This window comes from Delphinus delphis, chromosome 2 (assembly GCF_949987515.2).
Source record: "Delphinus delphis chromosome 2, mDelDel1.2, whole genome shotgun sequence".
NCBI lineage: Eukaryota > Metazoa > Chordata > Mammalia > Artiodactyla > Delphinidae > Delphinus > Delphinus delphis.
The window spans coordinates 171,835,478-171,855,575 of record NC_082684.1 but is presented as its reverse complement, the minus strand read 5'-3'; the positions used below and the strand labels follow the sequence as shown (position 1 = coordinate 171,855,575).

Here is a 20,098-nt window from a genome sequence, read left to right as displayed (position 1 = left end):
CATGGCTCACGGGCCCAGCCGCTCCGCGGCATGGGGGATCTTCCCGGACCGGGGCACGAACCCGCATCGCCTGCATCGGCAGGCGGACTCTCAACCACTGCGCCACCAGGGAAGCCCTGTTTATTTCTTTTAACAAGAAACTCTTAAGTACTCTGCAAAGGTGCCTCATCTGGTCCACGCAGCCCATTAATCTGACTCAGCTCTTCCCTATTACTCACTAAGCTCCCATGTAGATCACCTTCTGGCTGCTCTTCAGGTGGGCCAAGCTCCTTGCATCCTTGGGCCTTTGCACAGTCATTCCTTCTGCCTGGAATGCTCTTCCTTCTGATTCCACATAGTCAGTTCCATCTTGTCCCCAGATTTCAGTTTCAAGATCAGCCTTAGAGACACCTTGTCTGACCACTTCATCTAAAGTAACAATCCAATCACTCTCCATCACATCAGTATTTTTAAGATTCTCTTCATAGCATTTGTCACTTTCTATCTTTTCTTGATTATTTCTTTATTCAAATTGTCTATTCCCTGCACCAGAATATAAACTTTTGAAAAGCAGTGTCTGGTTCGCCGTTGAAGCCACTGTGCCCAACACATTATAGGCACTCGATAAATATTTCTTGGATGGATGAAAGACAACAAATACTTTCCTCTTGTTGCAGTACTACAGAGTTTCATGGAAAACTTAAGAGCCCTTTGGGCTGTTTGGTACTGCTCTTCGATTGTACTTATTTCTCTTTCTAAAATACAATTCTTTATTTAAAAATTGTGTGTCTCTGTTTGTAGACATTGCCATCGGTGCGCCCTTTGCAGGCAAGGACCAAAGAGGCAAAGTGCTCATTTACAACGGTAACAAGAATGGCTTAAACGCCAAGGCTTCCCAAATTCTGCAAGGAGTGTGGGCCTCACAGGCTGTCCCTTCTGGATTCGGCTTTACTTTAAGAGGAGATTCTGACATAGACAAGAATGATTACCCAGGTAAGTTCTTCTTTCTTTTCCTACAACAGAGTCTGCTTCCTAGAAAGAGCTATTCTCTGGACGATGCATCGTGTTTAAGCAGTTCTCTTGTACAGGTTAAGGCCAAGCTTGCCCATCACACGGGTTCTTTGGGTACCATTCCAAAGCAACTTTCATGAGACTCTGAAGACAGACAAAACAAACACTCCTTTTCCTGTCAAGAGAGGAAGTTTAAAAAGCAAGATGGCTTTTTAAAAACTGCATTGGACATAAAACTTAGCAACTTTGCAACAAAAGTTTGTTATTTGAAACTCCTCAGTAATCTGGTCTCCATTGACAATGACAGCCTGCATCAGATAACTTTTCAGAGCAATTAATTTTAACCCCATAATTCCCTGTTGAGCTCACAGCTCCTATGAATTGACTTATGCACCTCAGCATTTCTGTCATAAGCTCATGGTTTTGGAACATAAATAGTTTCCAGCCACGTCTGGGGGTATTCCGAAGATAGAATGACTTTTAAAGCAAAGCATAAAGAACTGGTTTGTGATACAGATCATTACCAATTTTTGAATGCTCAATTCACAGTGAGGATTCAGTGGAGATCCATACAGCCCAGTGAGATAATTCATGTTTTATGTACGCTGTATGAAAATATAGATTTGTCTTAAAGGATTGTTTCAATAATCGGGGTTGTTAACAGACAACATTAGACTTCTTGGTTTTGTGGTTCAATTTTCCCTTTTATGTTGGTTATTTTAAGATGGTTTCAAGAAATAGTTGGAAATCATTAATAGTTCACTGACAGCTTCAACCCTTTATTGAGACCTTGTCTCTTTCCATCAGCCCTCTCCTAATTGAGTATTTTCCATACGTAGAGCATTTGCTGGTTTGGGGCATCACTCCAATAAGCTGACTGCCTAAATATACATCACTAATTTCAATCCTTTGACTTTCTCTTCCCCTCCAGGATTAGGCAAAAAGGATACTGCAACATATTCTTATAAATTTGCCAGGAATTTTCAATGGCACTAACATAGACGTTGTAGTGGGCTCAAAGCGGATTTAGAATTATATTGTATATGAATGGGCCCTCCTTGTGGCAACTGCAAGAGCATCTAGTGAAATTCATTTTCTTGGGTTATATTACACTAGCCTAACCAAGGATTGGTTAGGTTTTCTTTGGGGGAGGGGAGTCTCATACATAATATATTCACTTTTAAAGAATCCAAAAATTAGATCCCCTATGTGATTTCTTCCCAAACTATGTCAGGATGATTCATGAAATTCAATTCCTGGGTCACAATTTTAAAGAAACAGTTATTTTATTTTACTTTTTAAATTTATTTTTTTAATTTTGGGCTGTGTTGGGTCTTCATCGCTGCACGGGCTTTCTCTAGTTGAGGCGAGCGGGGGCTACTCTTTGTTGTGGTGCACGGGCTTCTCATTGCGGTGGCTTCTCTTGTTGCGGAGCACAGGTTCTAGGCACATGGGCTTCAGTAGTTGTGGCACGTGGGCTCAGTAGTTGTGGCTCGTAGGCTGTAGAGCGCAGGCTTAGTAGTTGTGGCGCACGGGCTTAGTTGCTCCGCGGCATGTGGGATCTTCCCGGACCAGGGATCGAACCCGTGTCCCCTGCATTGGCAGATGGATTCCCAACCACTGTGCCACCACGGAAGTCCTGAGAAACAGTTATTTTAGAAAGTTATTGCTATTCCTTATGCCCTTCATAGTCTTCCCTTAGTACCAGGGAACTGACAGAGAATGGCCATGCCTTCCACAAGGTGAGGAAAATATAGGATGTATCAATCACATAGTCAAGTCTAGTGATTTCCTTTGAAGTCTTCTAAATAAGGGCCAGGAAGGAGAGAAACGTGAAACAACTTTTCTCTCAAAGAATATTCCCTCCAGGGAGGGGTGTAAAGGAGTGAGACAGAGGACAGAGGAAGTAAGTACAGTGTCAGTAATTGGTCATCTCTTAACTACATCTTTTTCAGCCCTTCTTAACAATCAGAAAATGGTCATTTGAGGCCATTCACTAGTCAATAACTTTATCCACTGAGGCTGATTCACTTTACAGTAATGAATGACGTTAATGCAGTGTATCCGTCTGTGTGAAGAGTAAATGCTCTTTACTAAGACAGGACCGTTATGACACTTAGTTGATTTCTTAACCTCAAGATAGCCTTGAGGGTTTCAGAGTTCATCAGTGCATCTTAGACAGTAGACCTGAGTTCTGGTCCCAGTTCTGCCTCTCAGATATAGGTGTCTTGTGCTTCATGATCGTGCAACATTTCCCCTCACCCTCATTTTCTTGCAAAAAGAGCGTCATTCAAAGAAGCCTTTTTATCTTGATACCAAGTCCCAGGAACTTAATGCGAGGAAAATTGCCTTATGGGCAGGTGACTAGATCCTACTAGCTAGTGTAGCGGATTTGAAATTTGCAGGCATAATTCAGGAATTAGACGTGGAACGTTCCTCATTTTTCTATAAGCGAGTCCCATTTAGCTCTCAAGCCTCCATTTCTCCTATGGTGGAAAACCTCAATCTTGCAGTCACTTCTAGATTCAGATTTAATGTCACTTGGGTAAGTATTCATTTGGATTCAAGACTCCCTCTGCAGCAACTCTCCCAAGGAATGGAGTAGCAAAGGGGGTGCCTTTTGTCCAGGGACGGAGAAAGGGGTGCTGGACCAAGCACGTCATCTGTACTTGTTGGCCCCTGGCTGAAGGACAGCTCAGTCTCTCAGGGTCACTGACATGTTGCTCAAGCTTCGGTGATTAATCCAATGGTCTGCGTAATGGCCACTGCTCAGAAGTTCCACATGTCCTGGGTCCTCCCTGTTCTATTTTGGCCTCTTCTGGTTCACTCTCAGCAAATGCTTCTGTGCCACGATTGGGACTCGCAGGTTGGGGTCTTCAGGTCTCTGAGATTGCCTTTATGCTTATCCTAGATTATTCCTTTAGCCATTGCTAATTTTCCACCTAGGCATCTGTTACTCCAGCACCTAAGAGGGTTGCAGTCTTCTTGGGTTTTTCTTAAGAAGTAGCAAAAGCCCTATTTTCCCCCAAAGGTTATTGGGTGGCATGCTTTCTAGACTCCATAGTTCATTTTGTAAATTCTGAGTTCTCCTCCTCTGTGGTCTCTCTCACGATTTTCCAAACCAGCTCTTTCTGGAACTTAAAAAGAAATACAATTTTCTTTCCCTCTGGGCTCCTGCTCCTTCAAATCAAAAGAAATCTGTCTTCAGACTATGGTCCCGTCCATGAGTTTCGAAATCCATTCAACAAATTGAATGCCTTCTTCTAGGATGTATCTAGTCATCCCTGTTAAGCAATGGTTCTCAATCTTGGCTACACATCAGAATCATTTAGGGGAACTTTTTAAAAGTGCTTATGCGCAGGTCACCCTCCAGACCAGTTAATTCAAACTCTCTGGGGGGTAAAACTCAGACCACAGAAATGTGTTTAAGTGACCTGGGTCGTTCCAGTGTACAACCAAGCAGGGAACTCATGATCTCGAGCAAGGTTTCCCCCACTTTAATGAACATCTCGATCACCTGGTCATCTTGTTCAAATGCAGATCATGGCTCTGTAGGTCAGGTGGGTGGGAAAGACCCCTCACTTCCAGGAAGTTCCCTGGTGACACCATCCCTGCTGGTCTTCACACCACATCCTGAGTAGAAAGCTCCGAGACAGCGTGCATACCAGTTGCCCATTGTGCCTATTAATAAAGGCTGAATGCATGGCACCCGCTCAGATATTCTGATTTCCCAGGTTTGGAATGGGGTTCAGGGATTTGTATTTTTACCCAGGACCCTACTCTGAGAAACACTGCCCTAGCATCCTTTTGCCTGGCTCCCGTGCTCACAGCAGACAGATGCGCGAAGTTCTGTTTTGGCAAGAACCTATTAGCTGAGCTCTGGCATTTCATTTATTCTTCGCCCGGCCGTCAAACCAACCCGAAGCTCTTTCCTCCAGACTGCCTCTGTGTGGTGATGCTAGGGTATACCACCTGCTCTTGCCTCATCTGGCCATGTTAAGGAAGCCCCATTGAAACTATTCAATTTTTCTTGCACTGCTCTACATTTCCTGGAAGGTATCTTTGCATCAAAAACAATGCTTCACTTACTTTTCATTTAAAATATCTTATCACATTTGTTAGGAATTGACCCAGTTAACCTGGCTTAAGCCATAAGAGGAGCTATTTACATGAAGGCTACAGAAGTAACTCAAGGGAACCTGAGGACAGGGATTCTGCCAGACCTTGGAAGGGACTGACTGGGATCTAAGGCTGTCAGGACTTCCTTCTTCTGGTCTCTCTCTCTACGCTTTTCTCTCGCAGCAGACTGTATTTCTCTGAGCACACGGTGCTGTTTCAGCGCCAGCACTTGCACGTTTCAGTTGTACTCGCTCACAAAGAGACTGTGTATAATTTATCTCAGTCCTAAGTCCCGGGGAAGGAAAGCTCATAGGCTCCAATGCAAAGGGTGAGTGACGTTTTCCAAAGAAAGTCGGAGTTGACTTGTGGACTGTGCAGTTATCCCAAGAGGTACCCATTATGACTCCCCTACCAAACAAAGCAAAATGGCCCTAGGAAATAAGCATTGTAGCAAGAAGCGAAGAAAGTACTTTAAAAGAAGAAGTTTTATTTTTAAATGAAGGAATAAAAATGATTTTTAAACTGCTCATCAGAAATTTTATATTTGTCCCTTTAGTTTCAAGGTCTAAAAGAAAAATAAGAAATTCCTTCCTTCACTTAAAAAATATGTAGTAGTATTTACTATGTGCTGGACACTGGGCTGTGACAAGGCAGACACAGTCACTGCCTTCCCAGAGTTAATATTCTAGGTGAGAAAGACAGACAGAGAATTATAACAAAGAATGAGCATTGTAATGTTTGTCTTTAAATGCAAGACTTATTTTGGAATATAATAATGTAACGCTTGAAAAAATTCAAGCACGTTGCTGAACATTATGCTTGTAAATTTTAAAAGTATATCATGAAAAAAATATTGCTGGACTTCAGAAATTTTGTAATTATTTGGCCCTAATTAAATGAATTAGCTGAGGAAAATGCACAGTCTCTGTAAGCTCCATGTACAGGCACCTGCACAGCCCCTGACATACTTCCAGAACCGGAGCTAATTTCGTGACCCGGGCTGCAGCCAATGATGTACAGGTTGTGTCCCACCAGGGGCAGGTAGGGGGCAGGTTCGCTTACCAGGTGGTTCCCTTCCCTTGGGATGAGCAGATGCACCTTTAAATTCACACACAGGCATGGTGTGGGCTCTCAGTGGCCCTGTTTCAGGTCCTCCATTCTAAATAGAACAGAAACAAAATTTCAAACTTGTCACTTTATCTACCTGCAGAATTCAGGAGAAAACAAACACAAAAGCCAATAACAGATTTGAAATTCTGAACTGAAATGCGTCAAACCACTCGGAGTTGTTATGGAGTGGAACACACTTGAAAAAGTGTGCGTATCCAAAGTGATGGCTTTTGATGGGGTTGTTTTTCCCATTCCTGAGGTGAACAATTTTCCCTCATTTTAGGTGCTTCCTCTGGTCCACACTGCCTGCCACTGACCCATTTCTGGGCAAGGCTGCTGTGAAACCTACCTATGATAATGGCGGGGCACACACATTGCCCCATTCGTTAGAGAGCAGCATGTACTCTTTACATGTTCTTGACACAAGCCCGCTGCCTTTCACGGGGAGAAAGACTAAGGTTGACCGTGATGTTCGATATATATATTAATTGTGAATTACAGCTGTTTCATCCCCCCCCAGACTGACTAGAAATCAGATCACTTAGTACCTTGAAAATAATCAAAAGCACAGACATGCAAAGGTGGTTTGATGGACGTTTACCCTTTGTCACATGATCTGTTCTGCAAGTTACAGATGCTCTGTATTTGGGCAGGACCAGACACTTAGTCTTCTTGTCTGAGCAAAAGAAAAGAATGCTGGCAAAATCAGGCATGAGGCCAATTATATTGCTGACATTATTGCAATTACAGCATACTCCTGAGCATTAAGAGTCCAAAGCATGCCAGCCACTGCATAGAAGATAAATGTAGTTCATATTCCTTGGAATATTATTTCTGAATCTCTCTCCTATGTCCATATGTACACTCACACTTACATGTATGTGTGTGTGTGTGTATGTGTGTGGACACACACAGCAGGAGAGTATATAGGGTAAATCTGGATGACACTCTACTTCTTTTTGGGAAATATAACCATATTAAAGTTGGCAGGGTGGCTGTGAAGGGGAAAGGAAATCAGACTGCCCAGGTTCAGATTCCCATCTGTCACTGATAAGCTGTATGGCAGTGGACAAGTTAATTGATTTCTCTGAGCTTCCAATTCCTTATCTGGTATTATGGGGCAAATAATAATCACTGGACTGTGTGTACTAGCACTTTCTAGGTTGGGAGAGGATTTTTACAAAATGTTGTAAGATGGCTTAGAATAGGAAAGAAAACCTGTTTGACTAACATAAACAGAATCAAAGCTACTTTACTTCCCAGACATGCTGGGCCACGTAAGATGTTGAAAAACTGCATTCTAGGATTCTGGAGATGGATGGCGCAGGTTTAAAACTTGACTCCACTGCTTTCTAGCTGTGTAAGAGTAAAACAATTCCTTAACCTTTCTGAACTGCAATTTCCTTATCGGTAAATTCAAATAATAATATGTTGGTATAAAGATGAAATGAGATTGTTTATATAATATGAAATGAGGTGAGGTGTTTAATATGAGATTGTATAGAGCACAGTTTAATAAATGGTAGCTCTTCAATCAAGTCTTAAAACAAGACTATATTTTGGAGGTATTCTTTTTCTTAGTTGATATTATTACACTAGTTGATATTATTTTCTTTTGCTTATTCAATGTCCATGGTCCCCAATCTTAATTTACACTACTACCTTTGCTTCCCCTGCCCCTGACAAATAGGAATATGAGAATAAGAACATAACTACTGGGACTCTGCCAGGTTGAGAACCAGTCATCAGATTCCTATTTCTGGACCCTCACTAGAAGCTTCTGCTCATATGATGAGGTTGCTGCCCTGCTATGATGTAATTCCACCACTCAGCCCATCCTACTTCTGTCCCTAAGTGGGAGATGAGGCATAAGGGACTTCTCCTGTATCTCACTACTGTGATTTACTGGGTACCAAAGATGGAAAATACTCTCTCCCCTCAGCCCCGTAGGCATTTAAGGATATTTCATTTCATATCAACTGGGGCCAAACTAGGGTGATGACGATGGCAGCTAAGAGGAAGGAACTGAGGAAATCATGTAACTAGGAAATAGGCAATGCTTGGTAATGACTGGCTCTAATGGAACGTGGAGGAGGTAGGAGTGGGGAGCAGTGATGGTGAAAATGACTCTGGAAGTTTGGTCCCAGGTACCCGAGAAAAGTAGAGTTTAATGGACCAACACGGGGAGTTTCAGCTCTAGAGACACAGAGGTTCTACCGTAGAAATATTTGGAGTAATTTTCCTAACATCTAGCTTAACCACTCAGTAATTTTTTAGACTTTTTCCAGTAAGTATTGTCGTCACACACATACATAAATAGCAGTCATAAGTACTTTCATTTCTGGCACCCAAATCCTCTTTTTCTAAAAGAAAAAAATACAGATATGTTCAGGTTTCTGTGTTGGTGCTTTCTGGAAAACTAGGGTTGACCAGAGGAGTACCTTGCATACATTATTTGAGTGATAGCATTTCAGAGAAGAAACAGCTGTGATAAGGAAGAATCTCTAAAATGCAATGATCCAGTCTAATCCCATTAAAGTTGATTGTATAACAAGGCCATCTGTTAAATGCATAGCCCAGACATTGCAGGGTGGAAGGGGGTAAGTGCAGGTTTTGTTGAGGAATAGAAATCTTAACAGGCAATAAAAACTGGAGGAAAACATGGGCTGAATGCCAAGACTACCATTGTCTTGCTATGGCCCCTAATAGGCAATGATTATATCATGAAGCCATTTGTACCAAATGACATAAAGTGACCTATCATGTTTTAATGAATGCGCTGTGTGTGTGTGTATAAGCAAACAACCAAGCAAGAGAGAACCTACAAGCAAGAGAGAACCTACACGCGAGAAGAAATCAAAGGGTGGCTTTAACCAAAGGGAATAATGCATTTTAATCAAACCCTGAGCTCCTTGAAACTGATTTGAAGTTTATTGAACTAAGTTCAAATCTTATAGTCAAAGTTTATTTTTACTTCTCAGAGTGCTACTCAAGGTTTTATGAAAAGCAAAACATTTTTCTTCTTGAGCAAGATTTTCATAATTTCATTATAAACACATTAGACATTAGAATATTACATTTCTTGTAAAAATACCTTATGAAATTAGACTAAATTGAATTAATTAAATCAACTGAAAGAGTTCTTGGACTTGAATCCAGCAATGTTGTAAAGTAGAAGTAAAAATGAATGGATAGATCAAAGACTTGAGTTCTAGAACCAAAACTTTAGTAACTCAGCCTCCCTGGGCCTTGCTTTCCTCACCTGAAAGTGATGTGGATGTACGGAATGCTTCCCCAAGGGGCTTTTAAAACTCTAAACTCTGATTCTATAATCCAAGATCTAGACTCACTGCCTCCCAGATTTCTCTGTAATATTGGGTAGAGTCTTAAGGCTCCATCTTTGAAAAAAAACTCAGGATTTAATAAAACCATACAAGATTTCTCCTTAACTTTTTCTTGAAAATAATTTTTAACTGACAGAGACGTTGAAAAGTTAGTACAGAGAGTCCTGTAAACCCTTCACCCAGTCTCTCTTAATATTAACATCTTGTACAGCCATAGTGAATTGGCTATTGGCTAATCTATAGAACTATTAGAAATTCGAATAGAATTTCCCCATTTGTTCCAGTAGTGCTCTTTTCCTAGTCCAGAATCGCACCCAGGATCCCACACTGCGTTTGGCTGTCACATCTCCTCAGTCTCCTCCCATCGGCGACCACTTGATCCTTCTGTGCTGTCACCACTTTGGCACTTTTGAAGAATATGGTGAGACATTTTGAAGAATGTCTTCTGAATTTAGGTTTGCCTGATGTTTGTTCATGATTAGATTGAGGTTATGTATTTTTGGCAAAAGTGCCACACAAATGCTATGCCCTTCCCAGTGTATCACAGCAGAAGATGATGTCTGTTGTCCTTTTACACTCTGATCACTTGCTTGCAGTGATGTCTATAAGCCGGGTTTTCCACTGTAAAGTTACTACTTTCCCCTTTGCATAATAATTATCTTTGGAGAGATACCACGACACTATGTAAATATCCTATTTCTCATCATACTTTTGCCCACTAATCTTAGCACCCATTGGTGATTCTCGCCTACAACCATTATTACTGTGTCATTGTGATTTTCTATTTCCATCATTCCTTCTACACTTATTAATTTCAGTTCTAAAATAAGAAAAAGATGTCTCTTCTACCTGTTTATTATTTATTCTATTTTTTATATCTTTGTGGACTTGTGTATGTTTTATGGGCTATAATCCATTACTGTATTTATTTATCTTGGTTACTTAAATTGTCCTACATTTGGCCAATGGGAATTCCTGCCATTTGGTTCCTGTGTTTTTTCACCATTCCCTATTCTTTTATGAGCATATTCCTTACTTTCTGACACCGCAAGATACTGCAAGCTCATTTTGTATTTGCCCTGCCCCAGCCCTGGAATCAACCGTTCTTCAAAGAGCTCTAGTTCCTCTTACTGAAGGATTGTATTTAGAAACCAAGATCTGGATACTAGGTGCACTCACGGCTGCTAGGTTGTCAAGATAAGACTTGTAAAGCACTGAACTCTACAGATTGCCATATTCCCATACACTATATTACATTTCAAACCATGTTTATTACTTGAAATCAACAAATCAATTTTTATTTTTCAACCTATATTTTGTAACTTAGCATTTTCGCATTTTACTTGTCAACAACAGGTATTTGGGCAACATTAATATTATTCAGCTAATGTTGAGAACAACTACCAATTTTCTCCATTTTTTAAAGATGATAATAGGAGAATATTTACTGGTTATATGATATTCAAGAAGACTGTGCTTTGGAAATACAATTTATTACCTTACTCAACAGATACTTATTGGGTGCCTTTCATGTGCCTGGCGCTCTTCTAGGTTTGGACTGAATTAACCAAAGATCCTGCTCTCATGTGCCCGAGTTTAAATTCTAGCTGTGATACTGGCTGACTGTGTAACCCTGACAAGTAACTGAACTTCCTCAAGCTCTAGTCGTCATTGGTAAAAATGGATATAACACTGCCTGTTAATCGTTCCCCCTTTAAAGGGGTGTTGCGCTACCACATGAAAAATAGAGAACTAATGAGAACCTATTGTATAGCACAGGGAACTCTACTCAATGCTCTTTGGTGACCTAAATTGGGAAGGAAACCCAAAAAATTGGGGATATATGTGTTCGTATAGCTGATTCACTTTGCTGTACAGCAGAAACGAACACAACATTGTAAAGCAACTATACTCCAGTAAAAATTAGATAAATAATAAAAAGGTGTTGTGGATGTTAAGTTAGAAAATATATATAAGGCAGTTAGCATTGTGAATAGCACCTAGTGGCAATCATTAGATATTAGTTATAAATGACACATTTATACTATTTTGACATAATCCGTGCCCTTAAGAAACAATGCAATCATGGAGACAAAGTATCTAACAATTAACTAATACAAGATAGCATGTGAGAAGAGTTTTAAGACGGTTAAAATACTATAATGAATGAGTTTAAAAGAGAAAGTACTCCTGGCTAAAGTGTTCAAAGCTTCATGGGGGAAGTATTGGTTAAGTAGAGTCTTAAGATAGAGGCATGATTGTTAAGTGGTGATATGGAGAAGGCATTCCAGAAGAGGAACAGAGCACGAGCAAAAACTTAAAAATAAGAAAAGGCAGTTTGGGAAGTGATCTGGTCCAAAGTGGTGGGAGCATAAATGGAGAGAGTCAACTAAAGTAAGATTTGGGCCAGATAATAAAGGGCCTTGAATAGCATGTCAAATAATTGGTACTTTATTAGGAAACTAACAGAAAAAGATAATATGTCTTACATTGAAAAATGACACTTTAAGTACTTCAGTCTTTAGCAATGGCTAGAATGAGTTGTAATAGAGAAGAAACTTGAGGTCAAAAGCCATTAAAGTGTCCTAGGTAAGAATAATGCACTGAACCAGGTGAGTGTAGCAGTGATACCAGTGCAGCCTGGAGGTGTTTGGGGATAAAGAGCCTCAGGACCACCTTCAACTGCTGTTTGAGGGATGAGAACCGTTGGGTAAGCATCCAGCCTCCCATCTTTCAGGCAGACAGTTTGGGAGCCATTGTACACACTTCTCAAGAGATCCCATCTAACTCTTACATGTTAGATTAAGGACAAGAAGAATAAAAGTTTTAACTTTACCCTCACTTTTTCCTTCCTAAGTACTCTTTCTCTCTTTAGGTAGATCTGAGTTTCTGACCTATATCATTTTCCTTCTCTCTAAAGAACTATTTTTAACATTTCTTGCAAGGCAGGCCTGTTGTCAATAAGTTCCTAAATTTCTGTTTGAGAAAGTGTTTGTTTCTCCTTCGATTTTGAAGGATAATTTTATAGGGTAAAGAATTCTAGGTTGGTGGCGTTTTTTTCTCTCAACACTTTAAATATTTCACTCTACTCTCTTCTTGCTTGCATGTTTCTGGGAAGAAGTCACATGTAATTTTTATCTTTGCTCCTCTACAGATAAGATGCTTTCTTGCTCTGGCTTCTTTCAGGAGTTTTTTCTTTAGGTTTGATTTTTTTGTAGTTTGAAAGTGATATGCCAGTGTGTAGTTCTGGGGGGCATTTATCTTTCTTGATGTTCTCTGAGCTTCCTAGATCTGTGTTTGGTGACTGACATGAATTTGGGGAAATTCTCAGTCATTACTGTTTCAAATATTTCTTCTGTTTCTTTCTCTCTTTCTTCCTCTTCTGGTATTCCCATTACACATATGTGATACCTTTTGTAGTTGTCCCACAATTCTTGAATATTCCATTCCTTTTTTTTTTCAGTCTTTTTGTCTCTTTGCTTGCCAGTTTTAGGTTTCTATTGAGATATCCTCAAGCTGAGAGATTCTTTGCTCAGTCTTATCCAGTTTACTAATAAACTATCAAAGACAGTTCTTCATTTCTGTTACAATATTGTTTATCTCTATCATTTTTTTTTTTGGTTCTTTCTTAGAATTTCCTTCTCTCCTCTTACATTAACCTCTCTTTCTTACATGCTTCTATTCTTAAATACTTTATCCAGTAGAGGCCTTAGCATATTAATCAGAGTTGTTTTAAATTCCCGGTCTGATAATTCCAATGTTTCTGCCACATCTTAATCTGGTTCTGATGCTTGCTCTGTCTCTTCCAACTATGTACATTGCTTTTTAGTATGTTTTGTCATTTTTTTTTTTTTTGATAGCTGGGCATGATATACTGGGTAAAAGGAACTGCTGCAAATAGGCCGTTAGCTAATATGGCAGTAGATGTTGGTGGGGAATTGGGAGGGGAGGAGTGTTTTATGGGGTGTGATTAGGTCTCAGTCTTTTAGCAAGCCTATGCTTCTGGACTCTGACCACACGTGCTTCTTTGTTGAGATGGGATGGCTAGAGTGGGTTGAGGTTGGGTATTTCCCTTCCCCCAGGTTAGACTCTTTTTCCTACCCCAGCAGAACAGGCTCTGGATGACCAGCTTCTCCTGAGAGTAGACCTTGTTAAGAGGAATGAGTGCTCTGGTGTGTTTCAAGTTGACTTCTTCTCCCCTCCCCTTGCCAGAAGCACTAGAAATTGTTCTTTGATGTTCCCTGGGAGAACCTGGTAGAGATCCAGGAGAAAAAACTAACGAAGGTGGACCCCTACCCACACCCCTCATGACTGGATCCCTGGAGGAGTTTAACTTTCAGAGCTGTCCATGCTGAGCCTCCTGCAATTCACCAGTAGAGTCCGTGTTTCCCTGCCCCACTCTGGTTCCTGTGGAGGTTGCTGCTCTGAGAAGCTGTGAGTCTCTGCGTGTGCCTGTCTGTCTCTCCAGTGTGGAGGCACCAGACTGCCCTGGGATCTCACCGCTCGTGTGGATCTAAGAAGAGTGGTTGATTTTTCAGTGTGTTCAGCTCTCTACTTGCTCGGACGGAGTGGCGACTTCCAAGCTTTTTACATGCTAGGCCAGAAACCATAAGTCTGACAGTTTAAATCAAACTAACTACCTTCCAAACATTCAGTTGTAGAAGCTGGCTTCTTTCTGAAACCCAAGGCACCAGTAAATATGACAGGATATCATTTATCCTTGATCTTAGTTGTAAGTGTATAGTTAATAAAAACTCTCTGGCTGGCCATGGCTCCTTTTATGCGTGGGTGGGCGCTGGTGAGTGGGAGTTAGTTCCCCTGTACTTAGAACCTCTCCTTTACTTCTGAGCTCCCGGGGCGTGTTCTTCATATAAGTCATTTTTAATTGATGAATATACGATTTAAAAGTTGAGTGTAATTTGCTTGAAGCATCCCTTCTGTCTTTGCACACCCTGGACATCTTCCCGGGAGTTCACTTCCCACTGAGGAGCCCAGTTCAAATGTCACTTCCTCAGGAAGACTTTCCTGACTGTTGTCCTTCCTCTAAAAACACTTCTCTCAGGTTGAAATGACACATTTTTTTGTGGTTATCTGATAAATGCATCTTTCACCCCTCGAGCCTGGACACTTTATTAGTTGAGGGCAAGCAATGGATTTAATTTTGCTCATTATGGAACTCTAGTGTCCCAAGCAGTGGCTGGCACTGGAGGTGGCTAGTAAATGCTTGTTGAATGAATGAATGAGAATAAATGAATGCATAAACCAATTTCCTCACAGCCACACACCTTGCCATACGAACTCTTTCCCTCCTTTCTTTACCTGGCCACTATCTTCGAACTCTACTTAAGTCCAACAAATTATCTTATTCTTGTGTAGAATTAAGAATAGACCTGGACAGAAAGAGAAAGACAAGTACCGTATGATATTACTTATATGTGGAATCTAAAATACGACACAAATGAACTTGTCTACGAAACAGAAACAGAACCACAGACATAGAGAACAGACTTGTGGCTGCCAAGTGGGTGGGGAGTGGGGAAGTGATGGAGTGGGAGTTTGGGATTAGCAGATGCAAACTAGTATATAGAGGATGGATAAACAACAAGGTCCTACTGTAGAGCACAGGGAATTGTATTCAATATCCTGTGATAAACTGTAATGGAAAAGAATATGAAAAAGAATGTGTGTGTATATATATATATATATATATAAAAAATTGAATCACTTTGTACAGTAGAAATTAATACAACATTGTAAATACGTCAATAAATTTTTAAAAAAGAATAGACATGTAAGTTGAGGCAATGATGCTCTTTTAAATAAACCTGGACTTCCTCTCCTGGGATCACGGGAGGCTCCACTCAAGGTGGTGCACTCATTCTTGACAAGCAGAACCCCTGACCTTCGTTCTGTATTCACTGGGCATTTAAATGCCAAACTGCTAGACTAAGAGAACCAGTAACCAGCTTGATAGAAACAGCACCAAACTGGGAGTCAGGGGGCCCATATTCTCATTTCTTCACCCATCATTTTCAGCTCTGTAATCCTGGATATACCACTTACGTCTCTGACCTTAGCTTCCCACTGCTCAGGACTGTTATGAAGGTGATTTGCAAACTGTGAAGCACTCTAAGCAGTCAATATATGTTATTTCTTAACCTCACCCACTAGATGGAGGTGAGAGGGACCCGAAAGAAACTCAAATGATGAGATCCAGATGCTCTAACGCTTTGCACCAGACCTAGCCCTGTGCCTTAATGCGATGACTCGGGGAACATGCCTAGAGCTTCCTAAGCGTCGAGGGGGAGAGCTTTTCAGAATAACTAACCCAGCAGCAAAATCCTCTTCAGTACTTCTTAGTAGCGAACACTGTTCACGTGATGCCCTTCTTTCTATGTATGGCCATCATCTTATATCTTCTTGCTGGCATTTTCCTGGGATGATATTAGTAATAGCCAGTTTCCTAAAAACTACCAGCCCTAATAGAAATTCATGAGAGCGTGAGGGTACAACAGAAAGCGTGGGGTCTGGCCAGACTTCAGGCTAAATTGTGATGTAGGTGAAGCTCATTTGGGGGGGATGCTCAGCCCCTCTCATCTCCGGCTTCCTTTTCTTTCTGTCGCTGACAGCTCCTCCACACCAGCTGCAGAAGCTTATACTATTTCCTCTTCTCAAATGTGCAGCAGAGAAGGATCTGATATACTTATTCCCATCAGATGTACATGATGCAGGGGAAGTAGGTCGCACCCAGGGACTCTGAGTCAGTGAGTGCTGGCCTGCATCTTGAACAAGCCCTCGTGGAGAGTTGACTGATAGGCTATCCGTGCTGGAAGGGCAGGGAATGTGTTGGTTTGCTCACTGTTGAATCCTTGGCAGCTGGGACAGGACTTGGCTCATGATGGGTGTTCAATCACAAGTTGCTGAATGAGGGTCCCCAGGATAGGGAACCACTGCCCACACCTTCCTTTCTTCCTCTGCTCCCTCCCTTGCAACTCTATAAATTTGTATCTTACTGTATCAGTTTTCTAGGGCTGCCATAACAAAGTACCACACACTGGGTGGCCCTAACAACAGAAATGTATTTCCTCACATTTCTGGAGGCTACCAGTTCAAGTTCAAGATGTGGGCAGGGTTGGTTTCTTCCGAGGCCTCTCTCCTTGGCTTGTAGATGGCCACCTTCTTTCTGTGTCTGCACATGGTCTTCCTTATGTGTGTGTCTGTGTCCAAATTTCCTCTTACAGGACACAAGCCAGATGAAATTAGGTCCCACCCTAATGATCTCATTTACCTTACCTCTTTAAAGACCATTTCTCTAAATAGAGTCACATTCCGAGGTACCAGAGATTAAGACTTCAACATCAAATTTTGGGGGATGGGGGGATACAATTCAGTCTATATCACTTAGCAAACTTTTAAAGTCCCTCAAGGTTTTAATCATAGGATTTTCCCTATCAGGATGGATGTGGGAGTAGTGTCTTGTGGGATACTGAAACCGAGCAGGACCCTGTGGGGCTCCTGGGCACAGAAGCCTTTCTGTGTCCCTGTTTCCTGTTTGTAGGGAATAGACTTCAGCCTCCAGGACCCTCCCTGAGTTCCAAAGGGCAGGTTCAAACAGTTGTTGATCAGTGAAGGGAGGGGATGCAGAGACAAGGGAGGAGAAGCCAAGAAACAATGGTGCAGCCTTGGGGCAGGGTCCTGGTTCCGCCTCAAGGGATACACATGACAATATCTTTGAGCTCTTCCACAGAACTAAACCCCCCAACAAATGGAAGATGTTCCAGAGAGAAGGTCACAGTTTGATAACCTTGAGAATCACAGAAGCTCACCAGAGGACCACCTGAGGCCAGGTGAAAGGAATTCAGGCCCTGATCCTTACCAGCACTGCCATAAAACTCCTCACCAAATCCCCCTGGACTGGGACACACAGTTTTGAGGGGCACCAGCCCACTGTGTCCCCCTTTGCCTGTCAAAGCAATAAAGCTGTTCTTTTCTACTTCACCCAAAACTCTGTCTCCGAGATTTGATTCAGCACTGGTATACAGAGGCCGACTTTTCGGCCTCAATACCAGACTCTTTTGGAGACTGTGAAATCATTCCCAGTAGTCAGCCACTTATAAATGAGACTGGTCGAAAAGAAACAAACTTTTCTCCAAGACTTTTAACAACTGACTGGACAGCACACATATTGTAAATGTGGCCACAACAAGGATAAAGTGAAATGCCTTTGATCCAGTGACATGAAATGCAACTGGCGAAGCATCAAGCAACGGTAGGGGGAGAGGGGTGATGCTTACAGCCACAGGATGCTAATAACACACAGAAAACAATTTTCATAAGGCAGACTTATCACTTGATAGTTCACTCTTATTTTCTGTGGGATTTTTTAAAAAAGAAAATAAAAGTCTCAGTAAATTAGAATGTTGCAACCTAATACCACAATCCAACTCATAAATGTTTTCCTTCAGAGCTCATTTGGAAGCATTTCAGACAGACTGCTGGGATTATTACTTTCTGGGATAAAAATCACGCATTTTTTTTCCAAACATTTTCTTCCTCAACTCATAACCCTCCTCTCAGTAATATTTCACATGTTGCAATAAAAGAGCAAGGAGGAAAGGCAGCCTCTGTCTATTTTTAGATAAACACATTTACCAAATTCAAGACTTATCTAAATGCCTGCTTCCCACAGACATGAGCTGTTTTTCCAGTGCCAAACTCTTAAGCCAATTTCGTAACCCACTTACAAGTCAGCATTGCCATGTTGACACAGCATCTTTAACTCCATCATTTTACACAGTTATCTTTAATCCTGTTGTTTCTCTTAAAATCATCCTTTTATGACAGTGAGCAGACCCTGGGTGGGTCTAGGTGAACAGCTATACTTGACAACCCCCAGTTCACCTTTAAAATGCTGTGGGAAGGGGCTTAGCAGAGATGGAGGCGGGACAGGGATGAGGAGTGTCTGGAGGAGATGCTGTGGGCTGTGAGCATGAGCAATGCCAAGACAGGAGCCAGAATTCTATGGATGTGGAGCTCAGGGAGCTGAGTCATGATGTGGGCCAGTGTGATGTCCAGCTCTGGTTAAGCCAGGGAGAATGCCAGAAACTGTCCCATAAATGAGGCAAGACGAGACACAAACCCTGCAGGAGCCCAGCTGACTCAAGAGGCAAAGCACAGTCCTGGATTGTAAATCAGAGCTGAGAAAGTACAGTCATGTGACCCCAACCAATTCTACTGAGCTCTTGGCTTTCTCATCTGGAGAACCTTGAAGACTTCACCAGAGATTTGGCAACCAAGAGCGACTTGTCCAGAGTCATTAGGAAGCCAGTGGCAAAGTAAACTGGAACTGGTTAGAACTCCTACATTTCTACCCTCTATTCAGGAATTTTCCACTTGAAATAGAACACTGCATTTAAAAGAGGGCTTCAAAGAGATTACAGTGAGAGAGAATTTACAAAACAAAATCGGCCTATAGGTACAAAAACCTCTACACAGATGTTTATAGTGACTTTCCAAAAACTGGAAACAATGCAAGCTCCCCTTAGCCAGGGATGGATAAACAAACCATGAGCCAGTGGGGTACGACTCAGCATTAAAAAGGAATGAACTGCTGACACATGCAAGATCGTGGATGAATCTCAAATGCACTAAGTTCAGTGAAGGAAGCCAGACCCAGAAGGGTACATACTATTGGTGCAGCCACTACGGAGAACAGTATGGAGGTTCCTCAAAAAACTAAAAATGGGGTTGCCATAGGATCCAGCAATCCCTCTCCTGGGCACATAACCGGGAAAAACTATCATTCGAAAAGATACGTGCACCCCAGTGTTCATTGCAGCACTATTTACAATAGCCAAGATGTGGAAACAACCAAAATGTCCATTGACAGATGAATGGTAAAGAAGATGTGGCACATATATACAATGGAATACTATTCAGCCATAAAAAAGAATGAAATAATGCCATTTGCAGCAACATGGATGGACCTAGAGATTATCCTACTAAGGGAAGTAAGTCAGAGAAAGACAGAGACCATATGATATCACTTATATGTGGAATCTAAAATGTGACACAAACGAACTTATCCATGAAACAGAAACAGACTCACAGACACAGGGAACAGACTTGTGGTGGCCGGGGAGGGGTGGGGGAGGAGGGGATTGGGAGTTTGGGATTAGCAGATACAACTAGTATATACAGGATGGATAAACAACAAGGTCCTACTGTATAGCACAGGGAACTACATTCAATATTCTGTGGTAGACCATAATGGAAAAGAATATGAATATATGTATAACTGAGTCACTTTGCTCTACAGCAGAAATTAACACAACATTGTAAATCAACTACACTCCAATAAAACAAATTTAAAAAAATAAAGAGAAAAGGCCAGACAAGGCAAACCAAAAAAAAAGGCTACATACTGTATGCCTCCATCTATGAGACATTCTGGAAAACAGATTAGAGGATGCAGGGGGCTAGGGGTGGGAGCGGGCTTGACTAGAAAGTGCATGGGGGATATTCTGGGATGATGG

The 20,098-nt window shown here is 41.5% G+C and overlaps 1 protein-coding gene across 1 annotated transcript in view; it reads left to right on the top strand.

Annotated features, from left to right (window-relative positions):
* Positions 1-20,098, top strand: part of ITGA8 (integrin subunit alpha 8) — a 179,813-nt gene that overhangs the window by 58,965 nt on the left and 100,750 nt on the right. The window contains exon 13 of the mRNA XM_060006296.1: positions 781-972. Within this exon, the coding sequence (XP_059862279.1) occupies positions 781-972 (192 nt within the window). The remainder of the gene's footprint in view (positions 1-780; positions 973-20,098) is intronic.